Raw genomic sequence first — 25,594 nt, forward strand, 5'->3', positions numbered from 1 at the left:
TTGATAAATTATGAGTGCAAATTCCATAACATGGACAAGCTAGAGAGAGAACTGAATTGTATACCTACACTACTTTGTCTCATAAATCAAAGAATCTTGCTCCAGGTTGAAAAAAATCAAAGGGTCTGTTTGAAAATGGAATGTTCGTATTGGGTTTGTTTTTTTACCTTCGCTGTTTGAGAGGTCTTGGTCGCTTTAATGGAAAACTATCTCTTTCTCCTCTGCAAATTTAATTCATATAAAATGTAAATGGGTTCTTATAGAGGAACATCGGTCATATGCCAGGGTATTTTGGCCATTAAACACAAAAATCCAGTCACTTACCCTCCTGATTGCCGGAAAGTGTACTTTGATGACCTCAGAGAGGCAATATGGGGCTGATTTGCTGTAAACACTCAGCCAATGCTCTATCTTTGTTAATGATTTATCAGTACAAGAACACCAACCTAATTCACTCTCGTGGAATAGTATATACTCTCAAATAAAAACAAACAAACAGAAAATTCAAAGATAATTTTCTGTCAAAAACAACGGAATTAATGTTGTAAATTGATCTCAAACATCGGTCGTTTATATAGACACTGGAGAAAATGTGTTTATATAGACACTAGAGAGTGATAAATCTCGAAAATCTTTTATTAATCGTCAACGTGCGACTGGTCCAACAAAAGTGCCATTGGTGAGACTTTGCCAGAACACACTTTTAAGATCAAGTTTTTCAAAAACTCAAAATGCAATGTATTCCGACTAAATAAAATTGTACAACGTGTATCCTAATTCACATGAATTAAATGACGTTCTTCTAATTGAATCAAAGTATGTTGAGAGTTCTTGCACATGTAGTTCCTTTTCCGACAAAAGCAAACTTGAAAATTACAACTCAATCAAACACGTTTTGATATTGAAATTAGTCAATTACAAAATTTATACCTCACGCAAACCATCTCCAAATGTCTTGAGCAAATTAACAAAAAATAAATGATCCTCAAATCAGAATTCCTCACGCAATTATGGAAAACAAGAGTAACACATGTACCTCTAAGCTGCAGGTTTGAAAGAGTTGGCTGTTTATTTTGGAGAGCCAAGCAACTATTTCAAACTGGACCAATATTTCTTAGGAGCTTCAGATTTGTAATTGCTTCCAAAAATATTTAAAAGAGGCATTCCCATGTTTCCATCTGATACTGTCAACCCCTTGTTTAATAGGTGCAACAACAATTTGAATCCAAATTTCTATTATTTCTTCAACCATAAACCATGGTCTCACCCAACTACCGTTGTGAAGAACTAAACTTATAGAAGATCCTTTAGTAATATCAAGTTGCCACGAATTCTCTGACCTCTCTAGCAGACGCTTCCAAAACATAAAAGTGTTTAGCTTCCATGAATGAGATTGTCTTGGAACTGTTTCAGGCAGTTAAGATGAACAACTTGAGATTCACAATAAGAAAATGTTGCAGTAACCAGCAAGAAGTACAAAAATTTAGGCCAGATTAAATTCTTAAAACAGTTTTAGATTTCAGCAGATGGTAAATGAAGTTGAGTGGAAGAAAATCTAAATTGACAAGGTATACTAATGCGTCTGGTGACATTTGATCTTTTCTCAGCAGTAACTAATGAATACAGAACCATATGTATTACAATTCAGTGACAGAACCTAATGATAAATGTTGTGAAAGCAGCTCATTTAGCCAAGTTGCAGCAAATTCATGGGTTTACAATGCTTCTATTGGCATGCTATATCTGCCAAATTGTCTACAATGTTTCAGCGACTTCGGAGATGAAATGGCAGTGTATTGAAACTGCTCCATAGCAAATCAGTTCATGAATGTAACAATGTCTCAGATTTTTGGTCGCCATCTACTGTCACTTGGACTTGAGCTGCATACTGCAAGTTCCAAAGGACATCCTCAAAGGACGGACGAGTTGATGAATCAGGAGAAATTCACTTGTTTGTTATGGAGAGAACAATCGATAGAGATTCTTGCGAACTAGTGGTGAGTACAATTGGATCCACTGCCTTTGCCTGACCATCTTGGCTGCCAAAAGAGGCCTGTGAAAGGTCAAACCTAGATTCAGTATTTGTAATATCAATTATTATCAAGAAGTATAAAACGATTGAAAAACAATAGTTTACTGAATCACGGATGATAGTTTTTTCATTCTCTTTGAAAAATCGCCAACGATGATAACTAAAATCCTATAAGGGGGTAGTCCTTAAGTGGTACCCACTAATGAACGGATACTGAAATATTATAAGGGGGTAGAACTATGAATGAAAATGTAGCCTTGGTTTGGGGGAGTGGGGATAGTAAGGCATTAAAAACCAGTATGAGCAGCAGAGTTGCTGCAGTAGCATTTCCGCAAAAACAGAGAGGTTGTGTACTTATTGTAAACAGGTATAAACCAAGTTAGTGTTAGAATTAGCTGATTTTGTTCATAAGTAGCTTGTGATATTTGGGCAAGAACCATCAGGTATGTATGCAGTATATATCATCCACATTTAAATCAGATCAGGTAAATACCATTTCATTTAGCAAAATTGCCTCCCTTCTTGCAGATACAGAAGGCCCCATCAGTGACTCGAGTAATATGAATCCAAAACTGTAAACATCATCTTCAAGACATTTCATTTGCCTGAAAATATGGGTAAGCGTTGTTAAATTGTATGCGAATAACTAGTGCACTCAACTTGAGGTAACAATATAAACTTGGTTCAAAGCTACTTCAACCGAAACCGAAAATTCATATCTTATTTTTATTTATTTTTTAAATGGAATATTCAAATATCTGTTCTTTCTACAGTATAGATGTTGATAAGAAAATGTCATTACCATGATTTAAGGCCGCCTTCGTTTTTCTACAAGCCAAGAAGACAGGTTAACTGTTTAGGGGCCCAAAGCGTTATTATCAAAATCTACATTTTCAATAAGAGATGCATACCTCATAATTGTCAGTTTCTTCTGTTATAATGAAGAATCCGTAGTCGCTGAGCTTTGCCATCCGATGCTCAGTCGCAATATATTACTTGCTTTCAATCGATTGTTGAAGAAACCAGGAATAATTCCAGTATGTAGAAAGTGCACAGCCTTGGCAACACCAATAAGAACAGCCAATCTATCTAACCATTTGAGAACCTTTCCTGGATCGTCTTCTATGTAGGTAATCTGCAGGATTATAGTTAGAATGAGTCCAACATAAAAGTTTATACTGAATTATGTTAGGTTAGTGGTATGGCATCAAATTGAATTTATAATTTCTCTGAGTACTTGTATCTTTTTATGCAAAGATAAGACGGTATCTAAAGAAAGCCTATTTTTATTTGGATCAAAGTGACCTTATTCCAGGACTCATATTTTTTGGCTTTGATAAGTAAACTTTATATATAGAATAGGGTTCAGAACACACTACATGACTAAAAAGCTTTAAAGCCAGACGGGAAGGCCAAGCAAAAGAAATACAAACTCACAGGGTCTTTGTATTTAGAGATATGGTCTGGCAAGGAAATGAACCAAAGTCATTCCCTAAAACTTTAAAATACATCTTTAACCGTTAAGAAAGTAGAAATGTTTACATTTAATTGGTCTATTACCGTCAGATTAAATCGTAAGGCTACCATTAAAAGTGAGTATACTCCTCCCTACTAACCAGGAAGCAGTTGAACACTACTGTACATTTATATACATACATATGTAGAGAGAGAGTATGGTAGTTGCAGGGGTATTCCGGTGGAAGATGATATATATTCTCTGCCTCTCTCGCAATAGAGAACATATGATGTGATCATGTGGCGTTCGAATGACACGTGATTTTGTGGGGGCCTAAAGAGATTCACATTTACGATTTTATCCCTGGTGTGGGAGTGTAAGTGTACACAGTTGGCAAGAGAAGACAACTAGTAAGGGTGCATTAAAAGCAGGTTTGAACAGGCAAATTGAACCAGATCAGGAATAGGTCGGTCTAGTTCGATTTTGTTAGACTGAATGAACCATATATATATTTTTATGATATAAATAATAAAATAATAAGATCAGCCTTTTAGCTACTCAACTATATATTATAATATATATATAATGATATTATAATAAATTATAATATTATATGTAATATATATTGGATTGAATACTAAAAAAGGCTAAAACTGTATAAGCGAACTGAACTGAATTGAAGCGTTTCCTAATAGGTTGATTTGGTTCAGTTCCATTAGTTTTACGGTTCAGTTCAGTTTTAATTTTTAATAAAACAATAGGAGCGATTTGATTCAAAAATATTTTAAAATTGGTCCAATCCAAACCTAGCGAATGTCAGATTAAATGTCCTTTCCAATATTTGGGGTGGAGTGGTGGAAGTAAATGTCCTTTCCAATATTTCTTATCTTTTTCTATTGTCTAGTCAGCAAACAGTCATTACACGTAGCCAAACAGAGCATATTGAACTGTTAACCAGAACTATATATATCAACAAACCTCAAACCAAAACTAAGACAATGAAAAAACCACAGACCCCAAACAAGACAATGAAAAAGCCAGACCCCAAACAAGCCAATGAAAAAGCCACAGACCCCAAATTTAACCACAGTTTTCATGTTGCCTTTAGTAAAGCTACTAATTTTGACGTAGCAATCAATCAGTAATCCTTCTTTTGCAACGCCTATATATGGAGTAACATTCTTCAGCTCTCCCTGCCTGGGCCCCACTTCTGCCTCCTCACATCTTTACAACGACAACTAATTTGGCTTGGCATTAGAGGTTTTGCCATTTCCAGTCATTTATAATTTTGGTACAACATGATTATGCATAAAAAACGCAGCTTGAGAATGCTACTTTTGAGCTCGTTAATAACGAGGCTCGACCCGTAAAGCTGGTGAATAAGTTCGTATATTAGCGAGATAAACTATCTATCGATAGTTGATAAATTTAATATTGAGATTCCGTATTCTAAAAATTATTACAAATACCAATTAATTACAATTAGACATGCAAATAAAAATTTGAAAAAAGATACTGTTAACACTTTTTTATGTGTGGAATTATAATTAATCAAAACTATATAATTTTGAATTATATAATAATTAATCATTTTTTATTGTCCAGTCAGCAAACAATCATTACAAGTAGCCAAACAGAGCATATTGCACTGTTAACCAGAACTAGATATATCAACAAACCTCAAACCAAAACTAAGACAATGAAAAAGCCAGACCCCAAACAAGACAATGAAAAAGCCAGACCCCAAACAAGACAATGAAAAAGCCAGAGACCCCAAACAAGACAATGAAAAGGCCAAAGACCCCAAATTTAACTTTTATCTGAAAATAAACAAACCTATAGGGTGATCTCTTGAAGTGTCTTCTTGTCTAAGACTAAAAACCATGAAAATACTGCACTACTCATTTCACATCTTCATAATTAACACAATGGAGACATATATATTCCTAAGCATGCTTTTGTTAACCAACCAACAAGGAGGAACACCTCCCAGCTACAAGCAAATTAAAAACACCCACTTCTAAAAGTGCACACATATTGATTACAAGGAGCATGGAGATTGAATTCAAAGACAAGAAATTCATCCATATTCTCCAACAACATTAGTAGTTGTTTATAATTAAGAAGTAGCGAATTATTGTCTATTTTCAATTGAATGTACTATAAATTCACGTGAAAGCGTCCTCATCACAACACTTGATGTAGGTAATTAATTTACAAATCTAGCGAATGTCATAGTAATTACAAGCCAAAGTGTTAAACCAAGGTGTTGGACAAGTATGATGTGAAGGAGGAAAAGGGTATAAAAGATGAGGCACCTTCTAAATATGCTGAATAAAAAAATATAAATAAATAAAAGAAACCTATAGTTTAGCTCTCATGCAAGGAGATCTCATATTCTCATGTTAAAATGCACACTGAAGATGCAAGAAATTCGTTCCCCTCTTTCTCTCTCTAGAATTTTTACACCTCAACCAAAAAGATACCCCTCCTCTTTATTCCTTATCCTATTTATAGATATTTTCAAGATATTTACAAGATATTTACAAGATATTGACTGATTGCTGGATCTGGGCCTATTCCTCCATAAGTCCTGGTCACCTTTGATGGGCTTACTCGCGTTCAGCCCATATGGCAGTGTCTTTATATGGGCCGACCCAGCTGTACGGACTGAATGTAGTGTTTGCAAGTCGGATCCTAACCATGTCGTCCGGGGCCTCCTCAACTGCCCCCATAATTGCCCCTTATTTAATAAGGGGTAATTATTGATGGCGTCTCATCATGATGTTGACGGCTCGAGATAACCACGTGGGGGAACGGACGGTCAGATCCAGAATCAATGTTCCGGGGCTCGAGGAATTTCTCGCCTTCCCGACGCTTCGGCCCTCGAGCCCCCTCGCCTTTATAATGCTCTAGAACACCACTTCACGTCCTTTTACCGTCTCCATCATCAGTCAAGTCTCTCTCTTTCTAGAACAGTGCTAAGCTTTTTCTGGTGAAATCCTTCAAGAGTCATTCTTCCAGCGATCTTGCAGTCCTCCGAGGTTAGTTTCGTTCTTTTTTACTTTCAGCAGGCTTCCATTTACCCCCTTTTAGATTCTTCAAGCACTTCCACCATGGTTGTAGATCTGGATGTTCTTCGTATGAGACTTAGACTTCCTGACAACATCGAAGTTAGGGTTTGCCCTCAGGATGTTAACATTATGACCGGCGCCGGCCTCCTGCCCGGCGAAGTCTTATTCACGAACCTTCAATTGAATGTTGTTAGGTTCCCTCTGCACCCTTTCTTTAGTTATGTCTTCAATAGATTGGGGATATCCCCTCTGCAGGTCAACCCCAACTTCTTTAGAATCATATCTGTTATGCTCTTGTTGATGCGTGACAGAAATCTGGACCTTGACCTCATAGACCTTCTTCTGTGCTATAAGGTCAGTAAGATCCGTACTAACGAACCCTTCTACCACCTCTACCCGTTCGAGAAGATGTCCATATGTACGGACACAATAAAATCTGAGAAGGGTTGGAGGGATAGCATCGTGGGCATTAGTGGGGCTTGGTCTTCGCCGGCTGCAGAGGGTTACCCAATCCCGAGCGCCTTTGGTGTCTGTTCTGTCTCCTCCTATAAGAAATTCAAATCTCATAAACATGATTGCCCCTGCGAAACATGCGTTCCTCGTTTTTGCACTTTCTTATGCCGTTCCTTAGGAATACCTTGTGATGACTTGAGCTATAGTGTTTGCAGGGATAGGAGTAACTACTTGAAGAAATACGTTCTGAACGATATTCCTTCCTGCTCAGATCTCCTCACTTCAGACAACCTCTTAGCGCTCTCATCACTCGGCTACAACATGAGCAGACTTCAGATTCCTTCTTTTGGCAGGAAGAAAAATACTCCCCCAGCCACTCCTGCTGCTGGGGCGACCTCCTCTCCAGCGTCAGCCTCTTCCTCAGCCACCATCTCTGACACTGTCCCGAGCACAGTGGCTATTAACCCTGTTGCCAGCGCCCCTGCTGCCAACCAGAGCGCGTCTCCCCAAGCTACCATAGCTCCTGCTGCTGCGGGGGGCGGTCGGGACAAAGAACGAGGCAAAAGGCCTCATCCTGACAGTGAAGTCGATCCTGAGGAGGAGCCTCTCATTAGAAGGACCCGGGTCTCCGGGCCGGGTGCTCTCTTGCACCGAGCGATCAAAGCCCCTGCTCCCTCTGGGGTTTGCAGTTTGATCCCAATTCCAGCCCCCATCTGGTTAGAGGAGCCATCCACAAAAAGTTTCCAAGAGCCGCATCTAAGGTCTTCTTCCGTATCTTCGGCGTCACATTCTAGCAGGAAATTGGCCACCGCTTGCCCTTTAACAGCTGTTCTCGGCTCATACGTTATGTCAAATGAACTCAACTCTATGGCCCATTTTGTCATTCTGCCCGAGAGCTCTGGCTTGTGCATAAGCGTTCTGATTGGGAAAGTCGTTAGAACAGCTATGGGGTGGGATTCGAAATAATGCCTCAACTTTCTTTTTGCATTTACAAGTGCAAGTACCACCCGTTCGGCCTTTGAGTATCTTTTTTCTGCCTCCGTCAGTGTTTTGCTTACATAAAATACCGGGTATTGCACCCCTTCCTTGCAACGAATCAGAACGGCACTCGTCGCGACACCAGATACTCCAAGATATAGAAATAACTTTTCTTCCGGATCTGGGGCTGACAGGACTGGTGGATTCTGCATATATTCCTTCAAATGAGTCAATGCTTGTCGTTGCTCATCCCCCCAGACCTGCCTTCCATGGCTCCGAATCGTGTCAAAGAACGGTTTGCAGTGATCTGACAATTTTGAAATAAATCGACTTAATGCAGCTATTCGTCCTGTGAGGGCTTGCACCTCTCTGATCGTCTTTGGCTCGGCATTCTTAATCAAAGCCTCTGCTTGAGCGGGGCTAACTTCGATGCCTCTGCGGTTGACCACGTGTCCCAGAAACTGTCCGGAACTCACACCGAACGAGCACTTAGTTGGATTGAGCCTCATCCCATATCGCTTTAGTACATCAAATACATCTTGCAGATGCTTCAGATGATCATCCTTCTTTCTACTCTTTACCACCATATCATCAATATAGGCTTCCACAATCTTACCCATTTGATTCTTAAAAACTTTGCTAACAAGTCTTTGATAAGTTGCTCCCGCATTCTTTAGTCCGAAAGGCATAACTTTGTAGCAGTATGTTCCTCGCTCGGTGACAAAAGAAGTTTTTTCTTCATCTGCGGGGTCCATAGGAATCTGATTATAACCTGAATAAGCGTCCAGAAAGGTTAAACGCTCATACCCAGTGGTGGCATCCACCATTTGATCAATCTTAGGCAGCGGGAAGCTGTCCTTCGGACAGGCTTTGTTCAAATTGGTGAAATCAATGCATACTCGCCATTTCCCATTCTTCTTCTGCACAACAACGACGTTGGACAACCAATCAGGGTAGTGCACCTCTCTGATAAATCCCGCATCAAGCAGCCTATCGACTTCTTCCGCTATGATCTGATTACGTTCTGGAGCAAATCTTCGCTGCTTCTGTTTCACTGGTTTGAAATTGGGATTGACATTCAGGGAATGACAGGATACGGAGGGACTAATTCCAGGCATGTCTAGGTGACTCCATGCAAATACGTCGGCATTGTGGGACAAGAAATCCACTAACTCTTGCTGCTCTCCTCTGGTCAGTCTTATACCTACTCTGGTAGTTCGTTCTGGCCTGGACTGATCGATCTGCACATCCAGAAGGGACTCCTCGGTCAAGTCGACTGACTCCTCCACCCTATTCTGCTCGAGCGGAGGTTCCTGTAATTGCTATCTGGGGCTTGCCGAACGGACGGGCGCCTTTCCTTTCCCAGCATGCTTTAGTGTGACGGAATAACACTCTTTGGCTGCAACCTGATCCCCCCGAATGTCTATCACTTTATCTCCATCGGGTCCGAGGCACCTCATGACCTGATGCAGAGTTGAGGGTACACCTTGGACTCTGTGAATCCATCCTCTTCCCATCAGGAGATTATACGAGGGGTGAATTTCCACAACCACAAAAGTTTCCATAAGAGCTCGTTCTGCAACTTGAACTTCCACTTCCACCATCCCGACGGGCTCCACCCTCTTCCCATCAAACCCTAACAAGGGATTTCCAGTGGGCTTGAGCCTCTCTGGTTTAATCTCGAGCCTGTCAAATGTGTCCCTCGGCATGACATTCGCACTGCTCCCAGGATCGATCAGAACTCTGCGCACCAAGCAATCTGCCACTGTCAAACTGACTACCAACGGGTCTTCATGAGGCAGTTGAACACGCTGCAGGTCTGTCCAGTCGAACTTTATCTGCATCGACGGGCTCTGCTGGTGTAGAGTATTCACACTGCCGACCCTTTTCTTCATCTGCGCCTGCCGCAGGCGCGCCCGGAGCAGCTCATCTGACTCTTCACTAGGCTCGAGTCGACCATGGATAGCATTGATTATACGAACTGGTTGTGAATTGTGGGAGCTTTGTTTATGACTCCTTTTTATTTGTTCCACCGGTCGACTCTGCTCCATCGCCGAACCTTGAACATAACTCGCGAACTCCCCTCTAGCTATCAACATCTCCACTTGCCTCCTCAGGTTCCTGCATTCGTTAGTCTGATGACCGAAATCAGAATGAAAAGCACAATGTTTAGTTTGATCCCTCTGTTCGAGGGGTTGCCTAATTGGCAGTGGTGGATGAAACTTATCTTTGTTCTCCTGATACAGCCTCGCCAGAGTGACCTTCAGCGGAGTAATCAGCTCTTCCTCCCTGGACCTTTTTTCTGCCTTCCAAGAGGTCTGACGTTGCGGCTGAGCCTGCTTCTGCCTGATCTTTGCCTTGGACTTTTCCTCGGTCGACACAAGCGACGTTGTCCGAGCATTAGCTGCCTCCTCTTCTTCTAGGCGCACAAAGCCATCGGCTCTTTCATTGAGTTCATCCATAGTAGTCGGCGTGTTCACTACCAGACTGGTGTGAAACGGAGTTCCGCGTGTCATGGCTAACTTGAAGGCTTGAACTGCTGTAGAAGGGTGGCATTCGATCACCATACTCTTAGTGAGATTAAACCTGGTAAGAAAAGCCTGGAGACGTTCATCCTTGTGCTGCCTCATCGTGAATAGGCTCGAGATGTCCTTCGGCGGGCGCTTGTTCCCATAGTACTGGCTTATGAACCGATCGCACAGGTTTCTGAAGCTACCAATGGAGCTCCTAGGCAAGTTTTTGAACCAGCTGAGCGCCGGTCCGGCTAGGCTTGTAGGGAAACATTTGCACATTAAAGAGTCGTTTTCCGTATTCAGGGCCATTTTCAACTGGATATGATACACATGATCGATCGGATCGGTCGTTCCGTCGAACAGAATAAAGACTGGCATAGCAAACTTCCTTGGATGCGGGGCATTCAAGATCTCGTCGGTGAACGGTGAATCCACCGTCCGAGCTGCGGATCGGAGAGCTTCATTCTCTCTCTGGAGTCCAGCGGTAGCTCTGTGAGTTACGGTTCTGCCCTCCGAACCGTGATGAGTGATAGTAACCATGGAGGGCCGGTAAGACGGATCGAACGACCGTTCCTCTATGAACTCTCTTTGCCAAGGCGACGCTACTCGACGGCGATCAACCTCTATCACTTCCTCTCGGTCGAACTGTTCCCGATGCGGATCAACGTGAGTCGATCCTTCATGATCTTCAACTCGACGAACATTTGGCGGCAAATTGTCCATCATCCTTTCATCACGGTGGTGAGCTGACTGATTGTTCTCGTCCTGTTCGCCTTGACGCGCGATATTAGATTGAACACCTCCTTCTCCGACCGGAAGTGGATGCGAAACCGCAGGTATTTGCCGATGTTGCATTCCAGCTTTCAATTCTGCATTCTCTTTTTTGAGAGCTTCAATCAAGTTCATCAACTCCTCAAGCTTTGTTTGCTGGACAGCCTCCATCGGATTGGAGCTTTCACCTATCATTATTCCTGAACGGAGTAAAGGCATTAATCTCAAGTTCGCGAGTAGATCCGAGCTTCGTGAGTAGGAATTTTTAGATCTGGCTTCTAATTCTCCGAATTATGCTCACTGTTTACGAGATCTGAATTGTCTGAACTCTAAATCCGTCAGATCCTGCCACAATCGAACAACTCGTTGTTGCGTAGATCTGAAGCCACTCCTGCCAAAGCTTCAAGAATTGTAATTCCTCCAGAATAGGTCACAATCGCTCAAATCTGGATTCAAATCCCAAAGATCGAGTCTCGATCAACCGAATTGGTTTGAATCCACTTCATTGATCAACCAAACTTCCATGCGTTTCCCACAGACGGCGCCAATTGAAGATGCAAGAAATTCGTTCCCCTCTTTCTCTCTCTAGAATTCTTACACCTCAACCAAAAAGATCCCCCTCCTCTTTATTCCTTATCCTATTTATAGATATTTTCAAGATATTTACAAGATATTTACAAGATATTGACTGATTGCTGGATCTGGGCCTATTCCTCCATAAGTCCTGGTCACCTTTGATGGGCTTACTCGCGTTCGGCCCATATGGCAGTGTCTTTATATGGGCCGACCCAGCTGTACGGACTGAATGTAGTGTTTGCAAGTCGGATCCGGCCCATGTCGTCCGGGGCCTCCTCACACACGAACTCAAACATTCAAACTCTGCTTTGGAAAGAATGAGATTATACCATCTCTAAACTAAGACCCAATGAACCATCAGTACAAATCCCTTTTTACCTAGTATAGTGATCATATTTTTTGTCCCATTAATTGTGATTGAGTTTTTCACAATGTCTATATAAGCTTCAAAGATGTCAAGTGAGAAAGCTACTTAAATATTTTTGGACTTTTTTCTTATATAATAAGTCTTATGTCCTAGAAGAATTGATAATTAACTTCTGATAATAGAACAAGGTGGTCCTGTCTTTAAATATATATATCATTCTTAGATGTTACGTGAGAAAGCTTCTTAAATATTTTTGGACTTGTCTCTTGAATAATAGTCTTAAGTTCTAGAAGAATTGATGGTTAACTACTGATAATAGAAAGAGATGGTCCAGTGTTCAAATCTAATAGTGATTACTGGGAGAAATTTGACCAGATGTTAAAGGAGGTGTTAAAAGAACAAAGCATGTGCCTATGTAGTCTTGTTTAAGAATTTATCAATGGGGTAAGCAAAAACTACTACTACAAAAAGAAAGAAAAAGGCAAAAAGAGCGCAAGAAAGAAGGATAAAAGTTCAAAGAAAATGAATTGAAGAGCAAGAAACATAAAAGCAAAACAGAATTGAAGAGGAAGGCACAAAAATGTAAAATTCAGGGAGTGACAATAAAAGATACTAATACTACAACTTACAAGGAGAAGGAACTGTGAACCACCATATAACACTTTTACTCCAAAGGAAGAGAAATTACTTTGCCCGCTTATTCAGTTGGTTAACAATTTTAAGAGGGACAATAATTCTTAAACAATTATTCTCTTCAATTACCAACATCTAATCAAATTCAAAAAAGCAAAATAACAATGACAATATTTCTGCACTATAATGTAGAACATGTAATTTAGATATCATGATTTTTACCATATTACCCCAAAAGAATGAACCAAAGTCATTCCCTAAAACTTTAAATTACATCTTTAACTGTTATGAAAGTAGAACTGTTTGCATTTAATTGGTCCATTTCTTGTAGTTTTTCAGATCATACTTTCAAACAAACTCCATGGGACCATGCATTTCATAAATATATCTATAGGAAACAACTGCATACCCCAATTACCATTTGAAAGATCAGATAACTAATCTTTATGAAGAAACTAAAATAAGGGAAACCTCAAAGAACAAAATGTAGGTAACACAAGTCATTAAACTAGTTTTAAAAGGGAAATTTACGCTCACACCCCTTGAGGTTTACCTTGATTACACACACTGGTCGAATACAGCCTTAATTACCTTGACTATCCTTTTTGCATGAATTGACAATTTTGCCCTTAATTGTCATTTCTCTCTCAACCTTTTTTCCTGAATATTTCTCTCCACCTTCTCCATCCCTGCCTCCACCTCCTCCGATATGTCTCCACCCCTGCTGCCGATCACCTCCTTCCTCGTTCTCCCCCTCTCTCTCATCAACCCTCCATTCAGTTCCCTCCTCTCTCTCTCTCTAACCCTACAAATCATAGTACTCTGTACCTCCAGCCAGTTGGGTTCACTATTGGATCAATAAAATCAGTTACATCTGATTGTGAACTTGGAGATTAGAGTACTATGTCATTAAGATCACTACTATTGCTATAATGAAGATGATTCCATGACATTTTAGATAGCTTTTCCTAATTAATCTATCTACTTCCTCCCTCTCTCAACCCTAACCCTAATCAGTTATCACAGTAAATTATCACCACAATATAGAGGAATGAAAAACACAATTCTGCAAATGGAATGGGAAACAAATTACTCACTTCTCGTAATGAACAATAGAAGCCCTTGGACGAACCCTTGTCAGCCGGTTATTGGTGAGAGTATCGTAAAAGGCCCACGGGGAACCAGAACCCCTAGCTGCCTGCCGATCCAAGTGTTCACTGCAGAAACGATCTCTATTTCTTCCGGGCGTAAAACCACAACTGAGTTGGTAACTTCCTCATGGCATCTTTGATAGACGACTCTAGGCCAGACAAGACATCCCGAAGTTTTCCTGCTTTGCCCAACTGCTTTTCAAGCTTAATTCTCAACCCATCTTTCTTAGCCTCATTCACACAACTCTGCATTTTTGTCCTTGAAACCATGTTTTATCTCATCCTTCTCAATCTTCATGAGTTGTTGCTTGATACAAGCGATTTTGTGATCAACTTCAGGCCAACAACGAGATCATCTCCCTTGATTTCTTCACTGCTTCAAGTCAAACATACCATGAGTAAATTATCACCACAATATAGAAGAATGAAAAACACAATTCTGCAAATGGAATGGGAAACAAATTACTCACTTCTCGGAACGAACAAGACAAACGCGGAACTTTAAAGCTTCACCAGCTGGGACTGTATGGTCAGTGATTCGACCCAAAATAGATACACACCCCAATTCCCGCCAAAAATATCAGAAATTGAACCATCGTCATACCCATCACAATCCCAATACTCTCAAACCCTAACCCTCTCTGAAACCCTCTCAAACCCTAACCCTCTCTGATCATCTGTTTGGACCTCTAGCGAATTACGATGAAAATAAGTGGGATGTGCGTTGATCACAAAATCGCTTGTATCAAGAACAACTCAGAAAGATTGAGAAGGATGAGATAAAACATGGTTTCGAGGACAAAAATGCAGAGTTTGCGAAGAGGCTAAGAAAGAGAGGTCGAGAATTAAACTTGAAAAGCAGTTTGGCAAATAAACAAGAGTAGTGGTACTAGTGCCCCCGAGCCTAGCAGTGATGGTAAGGTGTGGCTTGTTCATCACCCGGCCCAGGTTCAAGCCTTTCCATTGCTAAGATTCTCTTGACTTACTGGTGTATGGAGGGGCAGCCTTACACTTTCAATTTGGTGTCACATGTTGGGGTCCGCAAGAACTCCTTCGTGAGGAGTTCTAAATTATTAAAAAAAAAAAAAAAGTAGTGGTAGTAGTGTTTCAAAATCTTAATATAGTACTAGGGATTAAAAGTTTTAATTAATATGTATGTCAAATTATATATATATTATGAGTAATGATAGGGGAACTAAAAAAGAATCCTCGAATAAGTCCCCAATTTAATGTAATTGGCTACACTTATCACGTGTTAAATAATATTTTTTTGGAAACTGTTTAAATAGGTAAGGTGGGCAAAAAACACGTCAGATTGAGGATTTATTCGGGAAAATCATTCGGTGATCCTATCATTTTCCATATATTATATTGCATCTCTAAATGACCCGTTGATAGCATTCTCTTAAAATATTCTTTATAAAATATACATTGTCACGATATGTAATTTTATTTTATTTTTTATTTTTTTTTTATATTTAACATTTTGTTAAAATACAATGTTACAATGTATAAAATTATTATATATTTTACTTAACCTTTTTATACAACCACATCCACATATTTTCTTTTTCTTCCATATTTCTCATTCTATTAATAAATCAATCATATATTAAATAGGTTTGTAAAAATGAATATTAAGTAAATCAACCATATATTAAGTAAGTTTGTAAAAAAAGATATATTAAGTAAGTTTGTGGATTCAGATACTGGTTGATTGTTATTACGAGATATATTTTTACACAAAATGTATAAAATAACGTTGGAGCTAAAAATAAATAATCCAAAATTTATGTGTAAATTTATTATGACATATCAGATTTACACTAAAATATATATATATATATATATATATATATATACACACACACACATAACAGGAGATGCTCTGAGATACTTACGTCGTTTTATATAAAAGATTGTATCTTTGATCATTAATATCTACATATTATTTTGATAGGTATTTGTCCATTGCTATAATGATCAAAATTAATGATCTATGTGACTCGCAAAAACAAAAATAAAAAAAGGAATTTAAAGAAAAATTCCAAAGCATTGACAAATTGTAAAACATTGTAATTTTTGTTCTAAATTTTGTACAAATCAAATTCTTATATTTGAGTATCATAAAGGTTGTTGTGAAAACGAAAAAGTAAATGATACAGTTATGAAAAATTGAAAAGATAAGGAAAGAGGAATTGAAGTATTTTATGAAAACAAACAAAAAATAGTAATAATAGTTATTTAAGTTGATACATTATATTTTTATGTCGATTTTAAGTCGGTGTATTACAGTCGTCAATAATATCATCTCCCTCTAAATAATAAAAAATACTTTCATTTTATCTTTGTCCAAATATAATGACGGATTATTACTCTCTTTTTTATTCTTTTCTTTTCTTTTCTTATTTTTTTAATTTCAGCTCCCCCAATATCCAAATATGATACTGTAAACTATGATGATATGATCGGATGCATGATTGAATTTTGGGGCATGCCATAAGTTCAACTTCCATTCAATTCAAAATGTAGCTTACTTACAAGTTACGTACATTTTTTAATTCATCAAGTCAAGTGACACTCAAGCTCTTAGGTTTTACTACATTCGTATCATCAAAGACATTCGAGTGTTCATACGTATACCAACTTCTAGCACATCAATAAGCCCTACCCTAATTGGACTTGAGTTTAGGCAGTCGACACCAGTGACAACTAATAAATTCACGGTTCGAATGCTAACTTTTCTTTTCAAATCAAAGCTTTTCAAATTCAACATTCAAAACAAGACTTTTAACAAGTCAACTTCGATTCTACTTTGTGAAAAAAAAATAAAAAATAAAAAAATATCAAACAATCAAACAAACCAACCAACCCTTCAATTCTACTTATAATGTCAAAAACACTTCCGTACGTAGTATCCCTAAACTTACATTCACTTCTCTAAACACATTTCAAGTTAAACTCACGTAAAGAACTCTTTGTTCCACACAAGCACATATTGAGGAATAGGTCATCTCGCATATTGGCATCATCTAACATTTAGGGCAACACTAAACCAAGTAATATTGCAGTGATCAGCAAGAAGTACAAAAAAAAATAGGCCAGATTAAATTGTTAAATAGTTTTAGATCTTAGTGGATATTGTTAAATGAAGTCGAGTGGAATAAAATCTCATTTAACAAGATGTACCAATTTGTCCAGTGACACTTTGATCTTTACTTAGCACTTAGCTGTAAGTAATGCATACATAAACACATATATTACAATTCAGTGACACTGTGTAATGATAAGCATTGCACATTCTTGTGTTTACAGTGCCTCTTAAGGCATGCTATACCTGCCAAATTGTATAGAATGTTTCAGTGACATTGGAGATGAAATGGCAGTGTAATGAAACTGCTCCACAGCAAATCAGTTCATGAATGTAACATTGTCTCAGATTTTTGGTCACCGTCTGCTGTTGCCTGGACTTGAGCTGCATACTGCAAGTTCCAAAGGACATCCTCAAAGGATGGACGAGTTGACGAATCAGGAGAAATGCACTTGTTTGTTATGGAGAGAACAATCGATATAGATTCTTGTGAACTAGTGGTGAGTACAATTGGATCCACTGTCTTTGCCTGACCATCTTGGCTGCCGAAAGAGCCCTGTGAAATGTCAAACCTAGATTCAGTATTTGTAATATCAATTATCAGCAAGTATAAACCGATTGAAAAGCAATAGATAACTGAATCACGGATGATAGTTTTTTCATTCTCTTTGAAAATCACCAACGATTGATAACGGATACTGATATATTATAAGGGGGTAGAACTATGAATGACAATGTAGCCTTGGTTTGTGGGAGTTGGGATAGTAAGACAACAAAACCATTATGAGCTTGCTGCAGTAGCATTTCCGTAAAAACAGAGAGGTTGTGTACTTATTGTCAGCAGGTATAAACCAAGCATGTGTTAGAATTAGCTGATTTTGTTCAGAAGTAGCTTGTGAGATTAGGGCGAGAACCGTCAGTTATGTATGCAGTATATGTTATCCACATTTAAATCAGATCCGGTAAATACCATTTCATTTAGCAGAATTGCCTCCCTTCTTGCAGATACAGAGGGCCCCATCAGTGACTCGAGTAATATGAATCCAAAACTGTAAACATCATCTTCAAGACATTTCATTTGCCTGAAAATATGGGTAATCGATGTTAAATTGTATGCGAATAACTAGTGCACTCAACTTTAGGTAAAAATATAAACTTGGTTCAAAGCTACTTCAACCAAAACTGAAAATTCATCATATCTTATTTTTATTTATTTTTAAATGGAATATTCAAATATTCGCTCTTTCTACAGTATAGAAGTTGATAAGAAAATGTCATTACCATGATTTAAGGCCTTCTTCGTTTTCCTACAAACCAAGAAGACAGGTTAACTGTTTAGGGGCCCAAAGCGTTATTATCAAAATCGACATTTTCAATAAGAGATGCATACCTCATAATTGTCAGTTTCTTCTGTTATAATGGAGAATCCGTAGTCGCTGAGCTTTGCCATCCGATGCTCAGTCAGCAATATATTACTTGCTTTCAATCGATTGTTGAAGAAACCAGGAATAATTCCAGTATGTAGAAAGTGCACAGCCTTGGCAACACCAATAAGAATGGTCAATCTATCTGACCATTTGAGAACCTTTTCTGGATCATCTCCTATGTAGGTAATGTGCAGGATTATAGTTAGAATGAGTCCAACATACAAATTATACTGAATTATGTTAGGTTAGTGGTATGGCATCAAATTCAATTTATAATATCTCCGAGTACTTGTATCTTTTTATGCAAAGATACGACAGTATCTAAAGAAAGCCTATTTTTATTTGGATCAAAGTGAACTCATTCCAGGACTCATATTTTTTGGCTTTGGTAAGTAAATTTTATTACCAAAAAAGGAAGAAAAATAGAATAGGGTTCAGAACACATTTCAAAAGCTTTAAAGCCAAACAGGGGAAGGCCTAGCGACAGAAATCCAAACTCACAGGGTCTATTGTGCACCCAAACCAATAATCTTTGTATTTAGAGATATGGTCTGGCAAGGAAAGAAACGAAAAGTTGAATGGGACCCTTTCAAAACTAACAAGTGTTTAATGGAAATTGTGGTATTTGATAGCAGTAAAATCAGAGGACCATTTGTTTTTGAACCTTGTGTGTGGATATTCTGTATTTTGATGGTTGGTTGGATCCATATGATCTATGCTTCCAATGACCTTTAAAAAAAATGCTTAGTTGATATTTGCGACATACCAGTAAGATGAGTATGATAGTTGCCATTTGACACATACTCATATACAAGATAGACTTTGTTTCCAATAACATCATCTCGTCCGCCACCATGAATACAGTGCCCCAAAAGGCAAACCAGATGATGGTGCCGAAGCTTTGCAAGCAAATCCAACCTGAGTTTAAGATTCCGGATTGTATATTTCTTTGACACAATCAGGCACCTTATGGCTACTAGGGTCCCATTCTCTAGTCTTCCTTTATAAAGCTGGGAAAACAAAGGTGAGAGAGTTAATAGAAGTACAGTTAAATGTAACTACGAACTTAAGCATTTGAGTTACTATAATATTCATCCACAATGATAGAAAGGCGCTCGGTTAATATTGCATCTTAGCCTGCAAAGGAGATGTTATTCTAGAGTTATCAATTAAAGATCATTAAATGTCCCTACATGCAGGCTTGTGCCATTATATAATTTTTAGTTTTGTGCCATTGCAGAAGCGGCATGGCACGCCACTCAGCAGACAAAGAGTTACCTAAGGCATTGCAGATGCGTACAGACTAAATAATTTGACTCTCTTAGTACTGGTTCACCATTTAAAATGAGGATTCTCTGTGAGGACCTATATTGCATTCCCATGTTCAATAATTCTACTCTCTTAGTACTAAATAGCTAAAGGTCACATATAAATGAATCACTACTGTGACCATTATGACTTCACCAACATAGTTTAAAGCTCTATAGCACATTATATTTTAGATGGTACCTTCCCATATGAACCTTCACCCATGAAAGTAGAATTATTGAAGTCTTTCGTAGCGGCCTTTAACTCTTCTAAAGAGAAAGACTGATGGACTGGGACACCTTGTGTGCCTAACTTTGTTGCTTCAGCAATATACCCTGAAGAAAAGATTAGGAATCAACATAGATGCTCATCAAATGCTAGGAATTACATTTACAAGCTATTGGGGTAATCACCATTTTTTAAAAGAATATCAAACTAAGATTGTCATGTGAGCAACATTTGAACTAAAAGATATATGAAAAAAAAAGTTTCAATATGATCTCACAATTGGACCTACTTGCATTGGTTAGGAGCTCAGAGGAGAACCCTGTGACTGAGTTATCTTGTACTGACTTGTGCAATAAATGTTGTTCTGATGTCCCTCGAGCGTAATATCTTCTACACAGAACAATAAATCCGAAAGCCAGAAGCACTATAACAACAGCTACTCCTCCAATGATGCTGACTAATATCCCTAAATTCTTTCCTCCAGATTCTTTCATCTTCATGTCAGCTTCTTCCACACAATATGACTCGGGATTCTGATGGCTTGTATCAATCGACAAGCAATTTCCACCATACTTGACTACTCTTTTATCTGATTCACTGCTCAAACAAGAAGGCAACCAACCCCTTAGCCTGTTATTAGATACATCAACTAAGCCAAGTTCACTGCCACAGCTCAAATGGATTGGAAGCGATCCACTCAACATATTTGATCCCAAATTTAAATAGCTGATGTTGGGCAATGAGAAAAGTTCAGCTGGAGGTGTCCCTCTAAGAGAATTGAAAGACAGATCAAGGTGTTGAAGCTGATTCAATTGGCTATATTTCCGCGGGATTGTGCCAGAGAAGGAGTTGTTGCTGAGGAATGCCATGACTAGACCTTTGGGCATACTGGGTAGTTCAGAATCTAACTTGTTACCACTCAAATCCAACACATGTAGGCTAGTTAAGCTACTTAGATCTGGTAACTTGCCAGAGATTTCATTGTTTGACAGAGCAAGATCAGTCAGAGTGGCAATTCTCTGTATTGAAGATGGTAATGGCCCAATCAACCTGTTGTTCCGCAAGCTCAAATTTGTCAGATTTGACAATGAGTTCAAGGAATCAGGGATTGTACCATTGAAGAAATTGCCATCCAGTATAACAGTTTGAAGCATCACCATTCTAGATATCTTAAGAGGAATTAAACCAAACAGATAGTTTGCGCTCAAATCCAAATACTCGAGTGAATACAATCTATGGATTTTGTCTGGAAGTGGACCCCAAATGCCCATAGACACCAGACTAACAACTCTCAAGCTTGTAAGCCTGGCTAAGGTAGTTACAAAAGAATCCATAGAGAAGTTCTGTGACAGAGTTTGATATGGAACTGCAAAGCCATTAAAGTTGCTTACCTTGGCTGTCTTATCACCCACTATTCTGAGCTCAGTGACAAAGTTGTCCTGGCATGTGATGTTCACTTGTAGTGTTGACAAGCTGCAGAAATCTGTGCTTCTGTTTTGCCAAATCTCCAATTGCTTTGGGTACTCCAATTGCTTCTTTAGCTGAAGAAGTACTTGTGAATGTGAGGATTGTAATTGATGGGTACCCAAGAAAAAGAAAGTCCATGAAACACAGAGTTGGACAAACAAGCTAGACCACCATCCCATACTGTCCTTGTGAATATTTATTGAAGTGAAAGAGAGAGTATGTGCAAAAATGAGACTTTACAAGAGAGATCAAACAAGAAGTAGACAAGGGTTGTTAAACAAGATAACTCAGAAGAAGAAAAAAAAAACCCCAACAAGAGAAAGAAGTCAGATTATGACAGTTTTTGAAAGAAATGTGGAGAATTTTAACAGACCCCCATGAAACAGCAGTAGAAGCAGAACACTATGGCATTTGGTGAAGTCTGTAGTAGAAATAAGCAAGTTTGGGCATGACCCATGAAGGAAAGGCTTGGTTAATGTTTCCACATGGTGTTTTTAGAGCTTCCACATGGTGGGAAAGTCTTTGCTATGAAGTCCTTAGGATTTGGGAAATTGGGATGCCTGAAGCTAAATGCATTTAGCTCTTCCACATGGTGTTTTTCATTGGATGGAGTGAATCTTCCCTCATAGTACAGTCTCTCTCTCTCTATATATATGTATAACAATGAGTAGTAAATTGAGTAGTGAAGATACGGTGGTCAAAGAGAAGACACAGCAAGAATCTGTTATTTTGACCGTTGATGTTAATTATTCCCCAAATTGACCATGATTTGGATTCTAATTGCACAATTGGGTTTTAATCTGCTTTTTATCAATAATGGTTTCACTGGTAGCAAGATGGTCCAATTATTGTCCTGAATGACCCACAATACAACATGTTCAACTTTTTTGGTTGCTCTGGCTGTTTCTGATTGTTTTGCTAAAAACAATCTAATTTGAACCAAACATTCATTTGAGTTGTTGAACTGGAACTTCCTCATAAGATATCCACATTTTTCTTGCATGTACAAGTGGATGCTTTCTTAGAAATCTGTCTTTTTTTTTCCCTCGAGAATATGCAACTCAAAAAACACATTTTCAATTTCATATGGAGTTTCTTTCTTTTTTGAAATAAATACCAATAGACTATGGTCTTTTAAGTTTCTCTTAGAAGTTCTAGAAACAATAAGATGCACGGTTTGAAGAAAACTGCAAAATAATATAAAATTAACTTGAGATTCCTAAGTTAAGGGAATTATTTAAAAATTTACTACTATTATTTACCTTTATTAGATAAATACTCACCCAAACCGACAAATGTCCAAACATGCCAAGTGGGTTAATGGTCCACTGGTTTATGATTGTTTTGAATTGTACTGTAGTATTAAAAAACTTAAATGGTAGCTTGATTAATGAAAATAAATCCAATTGAAGAGCAAAATAGGAATCAAAAGTGATTGGCCTTGGGAATTGTGATTGAACTGTACATAACAAGACAGGCTGTCTTGAATATGAAATAAATTTAGCGACCTGATGGCCTTTTTGCCCATAAAAGTCTGTTTTGGCAAATTTTGGTAGTGGAAATATGTTTGGACATTACCCGTCCTCTATGACTTGGGACAGTTTGAGGCCAGTCCTCTGTGACGTGGGACAGGTTGACACCTCTTTTATATTTTTTTAAGTTTAAAAAATATATCAATCTCTTATTGGGACACGTTATTATGTAAGACACAATTTGTTTTGATGGGACAAGACTGAAACATTATCCTTATAATTCGCCTTCATTGGATTCTTTTTTTTTTTTTGCATTTTATATTTCAAATTTTTGAAATTTATGAAGATGCCCCACTAAAATTACAATTCGCTCAATTGATTTTTTTTTTTTTTTTTTTGGCATTTTATACTTTAAATTTTTTAAAATTACGAAGAAAAAAAAAAACCATTGAAATTACAAAAATAAACCCACTATTTAAGTTTGTTCCACAAATTAAAAGGTCGCCCTCTCTCACAAAATTTTTTGGGTTCGTCACTAAACATGTGTGCCAGTACAATAACAGTTATGATGTGCCCGGTGTACTTGGCACATTGTATATTTTCTCAGTTTTGAAATGGGTAATACAAGCCCCAAGAGTTAGTTGGCGGCTTGTTGCAATAATGAAGAACTCATCAAATCCAAAGAAGGCCAAAATTAAGAGAAATTATTATATGTCCTAGTCTATTGGTTCCGGGCCAATCAACAATTGACACATTAATAAATACGTTAGAATGGTTTTGAGTTTTATTTAGCTTTTTGTTAGTACGTCAAGCGTTAATTGGCCCGGGCCACATAATAATATTCTCCAAAATTAATGAAACAAGGAGCGCATATAATTAGGGGTGCACACGGTCCAGTTTGGACCGGATTGGGAGTTTTTTGGGACCAAATCATTTATAACGGTTCCACTATTTTTGAAACCAGACCAAACCATAATGCCGATGGAACCAAACCAATCCAAATTGAGAAAAACTGGTTTGGTTCGGTTCAGTTTGTCGGTTTCAATTGATTTCTTTTTTATTTTATTGTAATTCAGAGGGGGATTAGTTAAAAAAAATAAAAAAATCAACTAACATTGATATAACACACAAAAAGAAGAATTTTAAGAAGAATAAAGGAAAGAAATTTAGATATATTTGAAAGGAAAGAAAATTTAGATATATTTGAAAAATGAAATTTGACTTTTTAAAAAGAAATTTAAAGAATTTAAAGAACAAAAAAGAAAAAGAAAAAGGGGTGGCAAGTGAGAGTGAAAACTTTCCTTGATTTAAGTTTAGAATATATATATATATATATATATATATATAACATAGTAATGGTTCAATCCGAGTCGGTCTAGTTCAGTAGGACTCTAAATCAAGACCGGACAACAAAATTATGATTTCATAATTTTGAACCCAAGACCGGACCAAACCGTTATACAATTAGCCCAAACTGCCCTATTCAATCCGATCCGATTCGATTTTTCGATTTACCGAATTTTTTGAACATCCCTACACATTATATAAAAGACAAATAAAAATCACATGGGATGACTAAGAAATTTTTAGACGATCCAGCAGTTTTGGCCAATCAATATTAGATATTAAGCAAAAAAATAAATTACACATTTTTAACGCATTTACTTATGTGTCCAAGAATAACTCGGAACATGTAACGAATTACAAAAAGTTTTTACATTGATTTTACAACTTTACTTTCAAATGTGGAATGTAATATAATAGAATTATTAGTAACCTACTCTGAAATCTATCCTTATCATGTTGGTGGATAAAAGGTTATTATCCGATAAATGAAACCATGGCCCATATCTGAGAAAGATTCCATATATTTTTCAAGAACACTATTAGCTGTCTTAATCATCATTATAGTACACATGTTTTTGAAAAATAATTGATACTTTGAACGAGAAACTACTCAAGCTTATACTATTTACTTTTCTATTATAAGCAATTAATAATTAGATTTAAATATTTTAGCACAACTTTGTTTCAAGCCTTTGTATTTGCATTTGTTCTTCATCTTAGTATGAAAATTTGCATTTTATTTTCATTCAGTTTAATCTATTTGTCTTGTCACATACAAAAGAAAATGCAAATGAGATAAAACGCTAAAGCATGATAGCGGTGAGGAATTTTATTCTATTAAAAGTAATTAATAATTAAATTTAAATATTCTAACTCAACTTTGGTTCAAGTCTTCATACTTGTATTTGTTTTATGTTTTAGTACGAAAATTTTCATTTTATTTACATTTAGGGTTCAATCTGTTTGTCTAATCAGGTAAAATTAACTAATAATTAGTTTTAAATATTCTGAAGGCGCCACATCAGAGACATTTGCTTTAAATATTTGTATTTATTTTTCAGTATGAAATATTGCATTTTATTTTTGTTAGGTTTAATTTGTTTGTCTCTGTCACATGTAAGATAAGATATTGATTTGCAAGTGAAATAGGTAACGGTAATTGTAGTCTATTAATTCAAAACTTCTAACTACTTTTCTTTTAAAATCAATTTATTAATTAGCTTTAAAATTTCTCAAAGGCCACATCATAT

General features: G+C 37.6%; 2 protein-coding genes across 4 annotated transcripts; both read right to left on the minus strand.

Annotated features, from left to right (window-relative positions):
* Positions 1-1,530: 1,530 nt before the first annotated feature.
* LOC132283363 (uncharacterized) lies at positions 1,531-14,899 on the minus strand. 2 transcript variants are annotated; one of them, XM_059785303.1, is made up of 6 exons: positions 14,475-14,899; positions 13,951-14,377; positions 2,944-3,167; positions 2,835-2,860; positions 2,526-2,637; positions 1,531-2,053 (listed from the first exon to the last, which is right to left on the minus strand). In XM_059785303.1, exons 3-6 carry the CDS (start codon positions 3,001-3,003, stop codon positions 1,946-1,948), a joined length of 306 nt encoding a protein of 101 aa, XP_059641286.1. In that variant the 5' UTR covers positions 3,004-3,167; positions 13,951-14,377; positions 14,475-14,899; the 3' UTR covers positions 1,531-1,945. The 2 variants fall into 2 exon arrangements, with proteins under 2 accessions (XP_059641286.1, XP_059641287.1); XM_059785304.1 differs by having other exon boundaries at positions 13,951-14,380.
* Positions 14,900-17,153: 2,254 nt separating this feature from the next.
* Positions 17,154-22,189, minus strand: LOC132283362 (probable inactive leucine-rich repeat receptor-like protein kinase At3g03770). 2 transcript variants are annotated; one of them, XM_059785302.1, is made up of 7 exons: positions 20,348-22,184; positions 20,032-20,165; positions 19,289-19,532; positions 18,486-18,697; positions 18,377-18,402; positions 18,066-18,177; positions 17,154-17,651 (listed from the first exon to the last, which is right to left on the minus strand). In XM_059785302.1, exons 1-7 carry the CDS (start codon positions 21,702-21,704, stop codon positions 17,421-17,423), a joined length of 2,316 nt encoding a protein of 771 aa, XP_059641285.1. In that variant the 5' UTR covers positions 21,705-22,184; the 3' UTR covers positions 17,154-17,420. The 2 variants fall into 2 exon arrangements, 1 of the variants encoding a protein (XP_059641285.1); XR_009472015.1 differs by lacking the exon at positions 18,377-18,402 and having other exon boundaries at positions 17,514-17,651; positions 20,348-22,189.
* Between the last annotated feature and the right edge of the window lie 3,405 nt (positions 22,190-25,594).

This window comes from Cornus florida, unplaced genomic scaffold (assembly GCF_030987335.1).
Source record: "Cornus florida cultivar Cherokee Brave unplaced genomic scaffold, ASM3098733v1 CherokeeBrave_3.0.0_Hap2_Chr11, whole genome shotgun sequence".
Lineage (NCBI taxonomy): Eukaryota > Viridiplantae > Streptophyta > Magnoliopsida > Cornales > Cornaceae > Cornus > Cornus florida.

Coding starts and splice junctions, on each gene's coding strand:
- LOC132283363 (XM_059785303.1), bottom strand. CDS start 3,003: ATGGCAAAGCTCAGCGACTACGGATTCTTCATTATAACAGAAGAAACT. Junction 2,861..2,943: donor AAGAAACTGACAATTATGAG/GTATGCATCTCT, acceptor CTTGGCTTGTAG/AAAAACGAAGGCGGCCTTAA. Junction 2,638..2,834: donor GAAGGCGGCCTTAAATCATG/GTAATGACATTT, acceptor CCATATTTTCAG/GCAAATGAAATGTCTTGAAG.
- LOC132283362 (XM_059785302.1), bottom strand. CDS start 21,704: ATGGGATGGTGGTCTAGCTTGTTTGTCCAACTCTGTGTTTCATGGACT. Junction 18,403..18,485: donor AAGAAACTGACAATTATGAG/GTATGCATCTCT, acceptor CTTGGTTTGTAG/GAAAACGAAGAAGGCCTTAA. Junction 18,178..18,376: donor GAAGAAGGCCTTAAATCATG/GTAATGACATTT, acceptor CCATATTTTCAG/GCAAATGAAATGTCTTGAAG.